At 35.4% G+C, this 15,569-nt stretch overlaps 1 protein-coding gene across 3 annotated transcripts; it reads right to left on the reverse strand.

Moving 5' to 3' along the window:
- Positions 1–686: 686 nt before the first annotated feature.
- Positions 687–15,278, reverse strand: LOC132105565 (transcription factor EC-like). Of its 3 annotated transcripts, none has more exons than XM_059510774.1 (8): positions 15,067–15,278; positions 10,827–11,072; positions 10,412–10,513; positions 7,828–7,945; positions 5,680–5,736; positions 4,866–4,941; positions 3,934–4,081; positions 687–1,607 (listed from the first exon to the last, which is right to left on the reverse strand). In XM_059510774.1, the coding sequence occupies exons 1-8, from the start codon at positions 15,121–15,123 to the stop codon at positions 1,158–1,160; spliced, it is 1,254 nt and encodes a 417-aa protein (XP_059366757.1). In that variant the 5' UTR covers positions 15,124–15,278; the 3' UTR covers positions 687–1,157. The 3 variants fall into 3 exon arrangements, with proteins under 3 accessions (XP_059366757.1, XP_059366756.1, XP_059366758.1); XM_059510773.1 differs by lacking the exon at positions 15,067–15,278 and adding an exon at positions 11,870–12,137; XM_059510775.1 differs by lacking the exon at positions 15,067–15,278 and adding an exon at positions 11,870–12,135 and having other exon boundaries at positions 688–1,607; positions 7,900–7,945.
- Positions 15,279–15,569: the final 291 nt, after the last annotated feature.

Here is a 15,569-nt window from a genome sequence, read left to right on the forward strand (position 1 = left end):
GTGTGTGTGTGTGTGTGTGTGTGTGTTTCAGAAAAAATGAAGTCAAGCTTTGGAGCTACATGAGGATGAGTAAACAAGTTAAGAATTTTATTCTCCACAGTGTTTTGAGAATCCAGAATATAATAATGGCTTATATGGAGCTCATACTCACGGAAGAACACAACTTAAATTTTATTCAGAGCCCAGACTGAGTAAAATATGCAATTTGGTTCAGTTTCTGATATTTATATGGCCAAAAAGCAAAATTAAATGCTGATACTGTAGATTATAATGTAAATCACTGAGATCTATAGCTGACTTATTAAATAAAATGCATACAAATATCAGTTGAAACTCTTATCTCTCAATAATATGTCTTTTAAAGATGTTATTTAAATGCTTAGTTTTAAGATCAAAGCTATGTAGTTTTTATAGTGGGGTTAAAACCTATAATGCATGATACTTAATAAGATTTTAACATGATTTTTCTCAAAACGATGTGTGGATAATTAAGTAAACCTGAGTTCATCTTGAAATATCACTAACAATATAGAAGTAACGTCTTCATAAATATAGTCAAAAAGACACGTGTACCACTATCTGAAGGGGGATGTTTTTAGAATTGTGATACAGTAGGCTTTTTATATAGTTAGGAGCCCGACTGAAACTTTAAATATGAATGAAACATGAGACAATATATTCAGTTTATGAAAAAGGGGTTTATTGTGTTTCCCACACCCCTGGAGTTATATATAAAAAGTAACAACATTTTTTTTAAGAATACAGGGATTAAACCATAAATACATGAACAGTATGTTTCTGGAAAAATACAGTGTATGAAACATAGAAAGATGCGTTAGGGTTTTTTGCATAGCATAATAACGACTGCATTGCTTCTTGTCTGATCTCTTCTGCTCTGAATAAGGCACAAAAAGATCTCTCTCTAAAGTAGTCCGTATCAACAATGTCATTATGTTTCAGAAATATACATTTTGTGATCCAGTCATCATAGATTAACCAGTGTTATTGCTGTATAGACAGTCTTTTAGGTCAGTGTCAGTGGACCAATCAGTCAATCTCCCTTTTTTGATGTGTCTGACTCAACATTGGAGTAAGATTCTCGTCGTACTTGAAACGGGAGGTCAGTTACACAGTGTTACAGGTCAGCATCTGGACGGTCAGAGCTCGTCTGCTTCCTCTGAGCTGAAGCTGCTCCTGCAGCTGCTCCCTTTGGATGCGGTGGGCGATCCGGCGGACAGGAGCGGGTCAGTCCCGAAGGGCGAGAGAGGGTCGTCCATCAGGATCTTATCCAGCCGGTGCTCTTCTTTCAAGGTGCTGCAGAAGAAGTCTGTGAAGTGGGAGAGAGGATCGGAGTAGGTGTTGGAGCCGTCGGTCTGTTCTCCAGCGTTCCCCGCAACCATAGCCGCAGGTAAGGGTGTCCGCTGGGTGTATTCTGGGTTGCTCATGTCCTCCTGAGGGTAGACGGGTGGCTGGCCCGCCTGGGTGCTCGGAGGGGTCGGTGTGACCAGCTGCTGTTGTTGCTTTAGGAGATGGGATGAAAGTTCAGCAGCTCCCATTGAAGCAGCCACACTGGGTAAACCATGAGCACGAGCCTGGATTTCCAGTTCCTGTCAATGATAGCACACAGGCAATTGAGTTAAAGATGAACTGACCAAAAAAATTATAATAAAGAACACTCTAATTTGGTCTCTTCCCTTCTTCTATTTTGCTCTAGGCCATCATCTGCCCCATAAACACATGAAGGGATGCATTCAACTTCAAAAACGCATTCATCACAATGATATATTCTGAGGTAACGTCCAGCCAGCAGGGCTTCCCATTAAAACTTTATTATTAAATTACCCAGACCTTTGGCCTTAAGTTGCCACCATTGTTTGGTAGAAGCATTCTTAAAAGCTCAACATTTCATTGCCTTATTTATTGATTTTAGTCAGTTTTATAGATTAAAATGGCATCTAATCATAGTTGGTGGAGAAAAAAAAAAAAAAAGGTTTCATGTTTTCTACATTTATAATATCTGACATTTTGGCCTTGAGCTCAAACCAAGGGTTTTTAGTGAAAATATTAAATTGAATAAATATTAAATAGGCCAAAATAATGTCTAAATATCTAAATAATGTAAAAAAATATATATATAAACCTTTAAACCGAATATTTTATATATTTTATACATTTATAAATATCTGATTAGTGTCATATGTATAGAATGAATTTGGTAGGTTAATTTACCTTATTAAAAAAATATATTGATATGCTGGATTTTAGATCAGGCATTACTGTTTGGTGTTATTTTTATATTTTAATACAAATTTATATTTTTAAATATACTTTTAATTATCTGGTATTATTTTCGTCTTTATTCATATCATTTGTTTTAAATATAATGAAGATGTGCATGCTTTGACTCGTCTTTGCTATCATTGATGAAATAAAAAAAATAATAATCATGAAAACAACACTTTTGTCACTTACATTGTTGATGAGATGAACACTGATTACTAACCTAGTACTCTTGCATGTGTCTACACTAACAGCTATGGCTTCATATTTTCCTCTCTTCATTACTCCCACACATTATCTGTAGCGGAGACAGTTTAAATGAGCTATTGCATTGCCTCTTAACATGGGTATCTTCAGACACTCAATTGAGGCATTATTAGCATTAGCTTTTGGATAGGGAGCCTCGGGGTAATTACTTTGAGGGCTAATTGCGATGTCTTCACATATGTGAAGAAGACTCGCGCCCGGTCTGTGAATATGTCAATACTGTGGAAATGTAATGCATAAATTCAGACGAGAAGCCCGGCTCTTCAAAGTTATTAGCCCACATAATCTAATTCTAGGCCCATTCCGCTCCTGACGAAGCTGTAGCTGCTATTTATTAATCAGGTAATTACCTCAGCTCGCCATTTGTTTCGAGGATAGGGCCGTTACAAACATCAACAGAAGCAGGCCAGGACACACACAGGTTATTGTTTCAGTATAACCTGGTTTAGATGGGGATCAAGTGACCAGTTAAACCCACTAGTTAAACATATTTGAGGCCTGGTTTGTGCTGCTATTGTACTAACACTACTAACTAAACTGTGTTTGTCAGTTGAGCGATTGTCATTTTAAAACTGCTTTTTTCCAGCGAGAGTATTAAAACATAACATTATATTGCTGTATTTTCACTGCATTTTACCATGTACAAACAATTTGAAGAGCAAGTTTAGGGAATAAATAAATATGGCCTCCTAAATGCTTTTATTTTAATGGTGGAAAGCCATTCATTGTCGAGAATCTCTATTTTTTTTAGCTTTCAAATTAACAGCTCACCAATTCATTTTTTATTCATTTTAGACAGCTTTACCCGGACTAAAATGGCACCTTTGTTTAGTTGGTGAAAATAACATTTACTGCTTAAGAAATAAGTATTTTACATGTTTTAAAAATGTATAAAATCTGAACTTTTGGCCTTAAGTTGAAACCATTACAAGCCATTTTTTTGCCAACATTTCTTCTTCATATTTATTCATTTTACTCTAGTTAAAATATAAACTAATTCTTACTTTATTCACTTGTTAAATAAATGATTTGCCAACTGATTTTTGCCCTTTTGTCTTTTGCAGGGAAATATTTAGTTAAATGCTGCTATTTCACTGATTTTGATATATATATTTTTTTTCTTTTTTAGGAGTGTTTATTATAAAATGAAGGTTAATTGAATTCTGTCAGCCCAATTTAGATGTTCTTGTTTCAGATAAATGCATTTAATTTTCATCTGCTAGTTTATGAAGATGGCATCGTCTTAAAAAGCTTCAGTGTAGTTGTTCTACTTTTTTCAAACGTAAGCTACATCCCCGTCGCTCACTCCTACAACCATCCTTTTCTGCCGTCTCTCACGTCTACATCTCATTCTCGCTCGTTCTCTTGTTCTTTTAGTCTCTTTACCTGGATTCTTAGCAGGAGTCTTCTGTTGGCCTGTTCGAGTTTCTTCTGTCGGCTCTCGAGATCACGGGCGTGCTGCTGCTCTTTCTGCAGCCACTTAATGTATTCCACCGAGGCCTTGAGGATCGTCCCTTTGTTCCAGCGCATATCACTGCCAGAGAAACGTAAAAGATAACCTTTCTCAACACTGCCTTTGCATCAGCAGAACTTTCATACACAGAGAAAAGCCTCACAAGGGTCTCCTTTCTTCCCAGGACTTAGAAACTGTGATTTACATGGCCAATTATTCATTCTCGGACATTACCTTGCCTTTGAATGGGGAATTTTAATGGAATAGTTAAGTACGTCTGCAGAAAGACCATTCTATGGCCCCTTGTATGGTACAATTAATCCCTGAGCAAAAATAGGTGTCGGAAGAGGTAGAAAAAAATTGGAGTTTGGAAGCCGAAGTAAAGTGCAGTCATTCCCGATACCATTACTTTTTAAAAGGAAGAAAGTGTCGTGAAATTGTCTCTTTCTTTGGAATAAGATGTTGGCCTGATCGCAGCTAATAATCTCCTTTATCTTGTGTTAATGGCAAGGTGACAGCACTAGCCTTCCATTTAAATTCCATAAAAAGTTCAATTAAGCCGGGGCAATGGACTCGCCGTCTGCACTGTACTTCATCTCTGGGTTCAGCTGCGCTTAAACTTTAGTTCAAATGCTCTATACTTTGCCTTGAACCTCATTTTCATCATTCAGATGGGCGTCTGTTCGCTCTGTAGGTCTTTCCTTGAGAAATGAGCACTGTACTGTCATTTTCTCTCTACTTCAGTATCATTTTGCCCTGTCTTCATGAGTCTATCTCAGACATGATTGGTTTTTTTTTTCTTTTCTCAGACTTTTAGAGTTCAGCTCGACTGTTATTGCATAAAACCAGGAACGTTTTGACTTACGGGTCGTTTGACTTCGGTATCAGCGTTCCGAGCTCCTTGATCCTGTAGTTGATGTTGTATCGCCGTCGTCTTTCAACTGCCAATTGTGAGAACAAAGTATATCATACACCACAAACCTAATATTTAATATAAATGATTCATAAATAATGCATACTTTATTGAAGCATGATGTTTTATTAAATATAAATCAATTAAATATATAACCCTCATATTTAGTTGAGAATGACTTGACTGTCTTAAAAAAAAAAAATTTTAATAATTCTTCTCAGAATAATTTCTCTGACCTAGTCAGAATCCATTTGACAAATTTAATGGAATATTTATTGTATCACAAAGCAACCAAGCATTTTTCAGGGACTGAAAAGCAGCTTTGCTTGATTTTGTAGTCAATTTGATCCCCATTAAAGCATGCAACAACAAAAAATACAATAAAGTAATAAAGTAAACAATTTTTGGGAGATTTAGGAAAAGTATCAGCCTTGTTCTTAAAGGGACAGTTCACCTAAAAACTCAAATTCTGTTGTCATTATCTAAATAGAGGATATTTTGAAAATGTTAATCAAACAGTTGACCATAGCCATTGACTTCCATATTATGGGAAAAAAATACTATGGAAGTGAATGGCTACCGTCAGCTACTAACATTCTTCATCTTATTTTATGTTCAACAGAAGAAAGAAACTCATACATGTTTGGAACAACATGAGAGTGAGTAAATGATACCATCATTTTTATTTTTGGGTGAACAAGCCTTAATTTAAATTATTTTGGAAGCATTTACAGGGCAATATTTTTTAAGTGTATATACTTCTTACTTAGATTGTGGTTGTCTTTTTTCTGTCTTTCTTTGGCCATGACTCTGGTGTCATGTTCTGTAAGAGAAGAAATGTGGGAAGGTTATTGCAGAAACTCATCAAGTTTATTTCCAAAGGTGAGTTGAACACCACGCTGAAGCAAAGTGTGTCTTTAAAGAAAGCCGTCAGATTAGTAATGCCTTTAGTTTTGGCAACTTCCATAAGATTCCTGACCCCTGCCTAACACTCAAAAACAACCCTAACCTCTGTTGAACCCATCACATGCAGCCACGCATCAATACAAGCCCTCTTTTTGAGTGTGAATAATCTGTTTTCATTCACCCCAGACTCGTCAACACCAGATCTCTGTCTTAATGCAGAAAAGCTGTGTATCTTCTTTTAATCCTTCCTGACCTTACCATTAACCAATCTGCTGACATCCCGGAGCGGGTGAGAGGAGGAAGGCCAAATGCTTCTGCATTCATATTCGCATTCTTCCAAATTATACAATTGGGAGCAGTGATTGGATTTCTTAATTCATTTCTGCTGATTCAATAAGGTCATTTGAGCCGCGCGAAACCAAACAAGAGCGTCGTGCAGCACGCTTCTGTTAAAAAGACAGTAATGCACTTATTTTCCTGCCAGAGTGAAGAGTTCTCCAGGCATCCTTTCTATTTCCTGAATCAATTAGCTTTACTTGATGCATGACATTCATAAGAAAAAAAGGCGCCCACAAAGGAGGCATTGTGCCGTGTCTATCATGCTAAGAATACATGCTCCCATATTCCACTCATTGAAGCAGTGATAATGAAGAATGAGAGCAACACAATGGTGAGCTAAACACAGAGCACGCTGACTCTTAAAATAAGACAGCTGGACAATAACATGAAACATACAGGCTTGTGTTTGGCTTTTGGAATAACACACATGAAATAAGCCCGTCTGGGTTTGCTTTGCTAGATCTATTTACAGTATGCTCCTGAATTTCCAGAATGAAAGACTATATTGTGTTGTCTTGTTTTTAATAGTCTTGCCTTCATAAACCTTTAAAAGACGTTTTATTTCTGTAAATTAAATTTACGTGAATGCATTTGGCATACTTTTTATGTAGTGGATTAAGCATATTTTTTTATCATATTTTCATATTGACTTGAATTATATATCATCAAATATACTATGCTATGTTTACTATGTTTATATACTGTACTATGTAAATACTATGTTTAAAATGTAACCAAGAAACATATTTAGTAATAGTATTATTGCAATATATTTTATATTTATTATGAAAACATTTACCATTGTATAATATTATAACATCTTCATCTTATTTTATGTTCAACAGAAGAATGAAACTCATACATGTTTGGAACAACATGAGAGTGAGTAAATGATACCATCATTTTTATTTTTGGGTGAACAAGCCTTAATTTAAATTATTTTGGAAGCATTTACAGGGCAATATTTTTTTAAGTGTATCAAATATACTATGCTATGTTTACTATGTTTATATACTGTACTATATATTTAGTAATAGTATTATTGCAATATATTTCATATTTATTATGAAAACATTTACCATTGTATAATATTATAACATTCAATAATGTGAAATAATAAATTGAAATAAAACCGAAAAATAACAAAGTATGCCAAATGCATAAATGTAAATGTTAAATCTGGTAAAATAAGGACAAAAATGCTATTTATAAGTTTTATGATACAGCTATACAATAATGCAATACAATAATACATTTTAAAATGTTATGAAATACATAATTATATAATATAGACTTTGATATAATTATTGATAATATTGATATTCTGCATATATTATGATTATGGTTTCTTTTTCCAACAATTTCTTTTTAAATTGATTGTGAGGTCTGCATTTTTATAAGTACATATTTTATATAGATAAAATGTAATAAAAAACAAAGTTAAATATGGTAAGAAAAATAAGTTACTCTTCATCTTAAGACCTTGTCAATGCTATCACAAGATGAATGGTCTCAAAACTGCAGTGACATCTTTGTGGTTTAGATAACCTTAATTGATTTCTCTTTAATGTGAAAGTAAACTGCTCTTGTAAATGTTTCTTTCTGAAATGCCTCTGCTAACAGCACAGGTCCTGCTCGGACAGCGTCTGTGCCCTTCTGTGCTCCATACCTGTGACTTCCATTTTAACTGAGAGCTTTGTGGGCAATGAGGGTGTCAGTCCACCGTGAGGGGCAGTCATACCTTGGTCACCGCCGTACACCTCCAGCATGCTGTTATTCAGGGACACCTTCAGAGGAAAGACAGAAAGTAAGTCAGATGTACTGTACACACAGCCATTAAATCTTCCCCTTGCGTCGTTCTTCTGCATGTACGTGATCTTTTATCCCGTCTATTTTGCTCCATGTGTAATACGTTTGGTGTTTTGTTACATGCATGATTTTTATCGCAATCTTCCTGTATATTAAGAGTAAAAGACCAGACATTATCTGTTCAACAGGCTTAGACTTATTATACACTAATTTTGAGCAATAAAGTGTATTGATTACAGCTGGGAGTGCTTATTTTTCCCAAATGAAAGTATAATAGAATGTAAAGTTTAACACAAGGTTTATGAATGATGGGTGTTTAGATCCTGTTGAAAATCTGCAAAAAGATGCAGCATTTTAAGAGACAAATAAGGGCTCTGTGGAGCTAATTCATTATTTTATTTTATTTTTTTGCTAAACAAATAATTATTTTAGTAGAACTGAAATATTATTATAGTTTGTATTACTATTTTGAATTAGTTTTGATTATCTATTTAGATTTTTAGTAAAGGTTTAAGTAATTTTCTTGTGGTTTTGTAGTTTTATTTATGTTTATTTTTTTATATCTATATAAATGTATTTAATTAAAAAACAATTTTAATATATAGTGCGTATATATTAAGTTAAAGTTTATAATTCTTTATATTATTATTACTGCTGTTATTAACTATTAACTATAATACTAGATATTATTGTTACTATTATTAATTATTATTATTATTATTAACTGTCATAAGCCTGAATTTAGTTTCTTTTTTTTTCCTCCTTCTTTCCTGACTTCCAATCCCACAAAAGCTAGAGCTGTGGAAAGCCAATTCCTGTCAGCATTATGGATGAAAAAGTGAAGTGTGCAGGATTAAAGAGGAAGACAGAGGCAGCAGGCGCTATAGTGTTTCCTCTCTCCATTATCTCAGTGGGGGGAAAAAGCTCGCTTATCAACATGAAAGATTGCCATGGCCCCTTGACTGTTCGCATCGTAATCGCTTCAATCCATTCCCATCATGTTAGCAGATATGTTGACACGGGGAAGCAGCTTGATGCGTCGTGCTGTATGACTAATTAGAACGAATTGATCCGTTTAAGCATGCTATCATTTCTGAACAAGTCCACTGGGAGAGAAGATATTAGCTCAATCGGATGCTTGACTGCTTACTCAGATACAAAACTCTCCCTCGCTCTCTCTCTATCTGCCTTATCCGTTCCCGTCATGCTCTGTATTTTGCTCAACAGTATCACACACCTCTCTAGTGAGTTCAGGTGTTGCTGTTATCACGACTCAAGAGATGCTTTGTCCCTCCACAGACGTGGAGACATGCTGGTCTCACACATACTTGGGCCACTTGTGTGCACACATGCTTACCTACGGCTTTGGTGGAGGGATCACTCATTAACATAGTGGGGCTCGTCTGAGACATACCTCTCTGCATGCCGACATCATTACCAGACTAATCTGTATTGTTCCACTGTTTAAAGCTTGAGATTTAAGTCTATTCCCCTTTGACTCTCAGCTGGACTCGGTGTGACCTCACGCAAAGACAAACCCCTTCTCACAAGCATACCAAAGACCTGCACGTGTTTGTGTTATTAATGTGTTTAATTCGTTATATATGAATGTAGCTTACATTTTGGATTCAGACATGTTTTATTTATCTATATATGTGTATATTTATGTACTTATACTTGATTTTGGCATTTTCATTTCATGTTAACACTTTACTGAAGGTTTATATGATGCATTAAAAATCTATTTTTATAGTTTTATTATAGTTTTTATAGTTATACTTTTTCGAACACTTAATAAATGTTTCATAAATAATATAAAATTACATAATGATATAACCTAGTATATATTTATTGATATTGATATTATTCTACAAATATTAAAAAATATATATACTTATGATTTCATACAAAGTACATATTTCAGTGGTGACCGAGACTAAAATGATTTTAGTGGTAAAATATTCATTTGTAATGATATAGAACTTAATATTCTATTTAATTTATATTTTAGAATGATAGAATTGAATACTTGACAAAATTATATATATATATATATAGAGAGTGATTTTATTTGAGTTTTAGACTCAAAATAGTATATTTTGACCTTTAGTACTGTAAAATTTTTACGTTTTTTTACATTAATATTCTAGAATCATTTTAGATATATCTTATTCTAGAATATTATACAACTTCATATTCTACTTTGAGTTAATAACTTATAACTATGTGTGATTTTATGTGTGTGTGTGTGTGTATATATATATATATATATATATATATATATATAGCCTTTAGTTCACTAACATTTCACACAACATTTTGACATTGATTAACAGAAATTAACTATAATTTCCTCCATACTTTTTACACCCTCATACATGTCATTAAAAACCCACAATGTAACTTTTCAACACAGTGAAGAGATGAACTTGACTTATACTTACATTATTTTGCATTATGTTGTCTGGCTCCATACAATCCAAACCCCCATCTTTGAACCCGGTTTCAAGGCTAATAAGATCATCAATAACTTCATCCATTGGAAACTAAAAGAAAACATTGATTATAGCGCACTCTTTCTCCCCCATCAACAGTGGTTGAGTTTGTCAATTTGAGTTTGTTTGCTTTTTTTGAGTTTCATTTTCACTATCATCAGTCACTGTGTCAATGCCGAGTAAAAGAGTGAATAAAACTGGGCCCCTAATCCAATAACAGATGATTCATCATCTCTGTGATGAAGAAGCACCTCTTATCAGAGCCGCTGACCCATCCTTTCATTGTCAACGTGATCAGAGCTGAATGTTTGAAGTTATTGATGAGTAAACACACACAGACTGTGACACAGGTAGAAGTACTCACCTCGCTGTCGTGATTGTTGGCCAGCGTGAGCAGGGTGACAGGGCTTTCTGGCAAGCTGCTGTCACTCACGAGCGGCATGTGTCCATTGCGCATGATGGGTACCGTTCCCAGGGCCTGGCCCGGGTGAGGATGGGCGACCGGGTGGGACTGGCTAGCAAGCTTGCTGCCCAAAGTTAGGTACTGCTTGACCTGCTGGGCCTGAGTCTGGTGGAGGTGGTATTTGGAGTTCTCCAGGTGATTTTGAACCTTCAGTAAGAAGAGAAAAAATTGCATTTTTAGGTCTATAAATGAGGTCTTTATGTGCAAGTGTCTTTCATATCACTTTTTTTCCCCAACATCTGTGCAACCAAAACCAGCAAGAAAAAGGCAGTTTATTCAGCTTATTTGTTCATATAACAAACCCTGCATCTAATTTAAGCACATTACCTGTTTAAAACATTCTTAACCCGTGACTTAAATGTATAGATCACCCAAAAACCCAAATTCAAAAAAAGAATATTGGTAACCAAACAAATTTTCCCCCATACTATGGAAGTCAATGGCTACTGTCAACTGTTTGGTTAAAACATTCTTAAAAATATTTTCTTTCAGTTCATGTTCAACGGTTGAATGAAACTCATACAGGTTCAGAATAATTAAAAAATAATTCAAAAATAATTTTAGTTTATGGGAGATTTATCCCAGTAAATTCCAACATCAGCCTAAAAAATACGAAATATGCAGGACAGTTGACCCAAAAATCATCATTTACTCACCCACATGTTGTCCTGTACGACTGTGGAACACAAAAGAAGATATTTTTTTTTTTTATCTATTCAATGAAAGTCAATGGGTGCCAATATTGTTTTTGGACACCATTGAGTTCCATTATATGAATCAAAAATCTTCAAAATGTCTTCTTTTGTGTCCTGCACAAGAACTGAAATCCTACAGGTTTGGAATGACATGAGAATGAGTAAATAATGACAGCATGTGAACTACCCTTTAACCAAACGCCAAAACGGCCCTCGTCTTGCGCAAGTCAAAGCAGAGCAAGTCCTTACATTGGAAACTCGAGCTCCGTCTCTCATCTTGTAGAAACTACAGTCAGTTAAATGTGGCATTCTCAATCCCAGTACGTCCACTAAAGTAGGATCCCAAGCTGTGGAGAGGAAGCCGAGTGACTGTCCTCTCTTGTCCCTGTCAGGTCTTTATAAGCAAGCAGGAGGATCTCAGTGACCTAATTAGCACTAAGGCCAGGCCTTTCCTTTTTACTGCAGGTTGTAGTAATCACCTCAAGCAGAGAGATCACTGATCTGACAGGTTTGATCACCACAGGGCCGAGATCTTTCGCCTTTATCCCTCATTCGCTGGGACCGCCCAGTTCGTGTTTGCGTGAAGCGGCCAATCCCAGACTTCCCCCTTCTGCCACTTCTGCTTCAGGGGGTCCGAGACAAATACTGCTTGTTCTGTGCGGTTACCAAATGACCCAGGGGCCCGTCTCTGGATCAGTCTCACTAGACAACATTGTCTTGTATCTGGTCTCAAAAACTAACTGTCGTGAACCCGGTCGCTCCTCTAATTTAAGTCTATATGATATCGTAAAGCTAAATATAGGAGGAAATTATTCATTCTGGGGGATGGAGGCGACCTCTAGTAGTCATTATTATGTTGTCTATGCTAACAAAAGCACAACTGTTGAGTTACTTTTATGGCGCTCTGAGGATTTTCAGAAAAATCCAAAAATGAACTTTTACTGACCGCTGACCAAAAAACACTCAATTGTGTGAACTAAAGTTATGTTTAATTTGATCAAAATGGCTGTTTGCTCTAACAAAAGAGACGTTTATTACTCACAATCGTTGATTTAGAAACATTTATTAGATGGCAGACTGTATCGCCCTTCAATGGAAATCTTAAATGGAAAATATTATCCCATATGCACCGAAATGGTTATTTAAGCCCTTGATGGATGAACCCGAAGACCAAATCGGATCTTCTATGCCCTTCTGACTGCGCATTCAACAGTTCAGCGGAGGTCTGTCTCTGTTTATCAGCCATTGCAAAGCTCTTTTCATTACGCACACTGGATTTGGCTTCAAAAAAGACCTAAGAGTGTAACTTCTCTCTTATCCCAGGCAAAGGTGAAAGAATCCATTGTGTGTCTGAGGGCTCATCTCTGCAGTGTGGAAAGGGAAGGGTTATCCTGGTTGTGTCAGAGGGCCACATCCTTGACTCGCATCTCCCCTGTCTGTTGTGAACGCAGGATATACGGCTATTAACTAATTACCGCCTGTAATGTGATTGAAGTGATTTTGATCACAAATGCAGTGTAGACAATGAAAGCGCTATGTGTAAAGATGCATTAGACTCCATACTTAGACACTCTAGAAGGTTTAGTTACCAAACATTCAGCCTGCAGATTAGGAGCTAATTTTACATTAACACGTCATTAATAAATTTTTCACTGTAGGCTTTCCAGCATCCCCTAGTGTAAATGAGATTTGCTAGTTTATAAACCTGTTGTTTTCCACTTTTAATAATGTTTATATATAATAATGTTTTTAATAATGTTAGTAAAATGTATTCATTCAAATAACTTTAAATGTCTGTGTGGATAGATAGATAGATAGATAGATAGATAGATAGATAGATAGATAGATAGATAGATAGATAGATAGATAGATAGATAGATAGATAGATAGATAGATAGATAGATAGATAGATAGATAGATAGATAGATAGATAGATAGATAGATAGATAAGCCCATTTAGAGAAGAATGGCACATAATAGCAACATATTAAATTAATAATTGTATTTTATATTATATTATTCAAAGGCACAAAAAGCAATGATGCAATGATAGGGACGAGCAATGGCCGTATGGAAATACATAAAACAAACAAACAAACAGTCTCTTCACCTTTTGCAGATGGACACAAAAATCAATTTTAAATGAATATATAAAAAAAATTAAATCCTTTACCTTAATTTGGACTGTAAGTGTGCATCTTGCTTAGAAAACCTGTTAGTGTGTCTTGAATGGCGAGGTATAATCTATTGTGCTTGTGTTGATGTTGCTTAATTTTGTTTCAGGATTAGTCAAGTTCTGGTTTCACTTCAGAAAAATCTGTGTTTTGAAACACTGGGGAGGGGAATGATTTTTACCGGCTGTACAAATTATGGACAAAACCTTTTCCTGGCCAAAAGGTCAGGTTCTATAGTAAGCTGGAAAGAGAAGTTAAATGATTGCAATATAAACTTTTAGGATATGTTTTTAACTCTGACAGATGGGAGTTCTTCCTGCTGTTCTTTTTTTAACTTTTGTTTCTGAAGAAATCAGTTGTGCTATACTGAATATTCCTCCTTAGCATCAATGCTGTTTGACCACAAAAGTTTCTGAGGGGAAGAGAAAGTAAAACACACACACACAAAAGAGCAGAATCACATTCACATCAAGTATTGTTCCTTTACCTTAAAAAACAGCTTTAAGTTTGTGAATTTATCATTTTATGCTGTGTTCTTGCTATGTTGATGTATGTTACAACAGCAATAAACATATTTGGACAATTTAATCAGACTCAAAAATGCAAACCATCAAAGTATCATTAATTTTAATTATAGCTTTCTTGTATATTATTTATATATATATATGAAATGTTTTATTTAATATTAAAATATCACATGCAATATGTTTATAATATTTTCTAATATTACATTTTTCTCAATAATAATTTTAAATATATAGATCTAGCATCATTTTTCTTATATTATTTGAAAGACCTTTGTTTTCATTTTTATTTTTTAGAGTAACTAAATACTTTTTAGCCAGTTCACATTTTGTAGTCATTTTATAGATTTTTAAAACTTGTAATTTACAAAATAACCTTCTACAAAATGTTACAGATATTTATTCATATTTAACAAAAAACCAGCCTAAATATATATAATAGACAATTACATTTATGCATTAAACAAAATAAGTGTGCATTCAATGGGAATCAAACCCATGACCTTGAGTGCCATACTGTACTCTACAAGTCGAACAACAGGAAGTAGTCTCTCCAAAAAAACTATTTCACAGATTCAGAGTAACTAAAGTTCAACCTGAGCTCACAATGTTTTTCAATAAACCACAATAAGCAGGTTTCAAAACCATTTCCAAGCTTGATTTTTCATTAACATTACACTCAAGACACAATAACAGTATTTGAACTTAAACTCTCATCCCAATTTCTCTCTCTTTTGCAGCTACGTACCGGCAGCAGTTGAATCTCAGTGATGGAGATGACTTTAACCACACAGGAGTGGCTCATGGTCCTAAAGAAGGCCTTCAGGTATTATGCAAGCAACGGCCTGCAGTCTTGCCCTTAAACCACAACTCAAGAGGCGCTGGATTCACTCAGTCCAGTGTGAATGCAACCCGGCTGGGAAAGCAGAAGGATAACTTAGCGCATGTGTGGCTTTCCTGAGCTGTGTGTGCAGAAACACTGGCCTGGAGAGGAAGGCATTACACATCAGTTTCCTCTGTATGGGATCGTTCCTGCTCTAGTGGTCAGCCAAAGGCCTGACGGAGGCAGAATTTCAGGTGCTAGAGACTCTGAGCGTTTTGTTCTTGGAGCTTCCTGTCTGACCATCTTTACATCCTTACTCAGCACATTCCCCTGAGAGGTTATCTCTTTAGCACACACGATGTACATAAAAATTAATCAAACGAAACACAAGTGTGGACACGCTTGCATGTGCACTCGTGTTCACTACA

The sequence above is a fragment of the Carassius carassius genome, chromosome 26, assembly GCF_963082965.1.
Source record: "Carassius carassius chromosome 26, fCarCar2.1, whole genome shotgun sequence".
Classification (NCBI taxonomy): domain Eukaryota; kingdom Metazoa; phylum Chordata; class Actinopteri; order Cypriniformes; family Cyprinidae; genus Carassius; species Carassius carassius.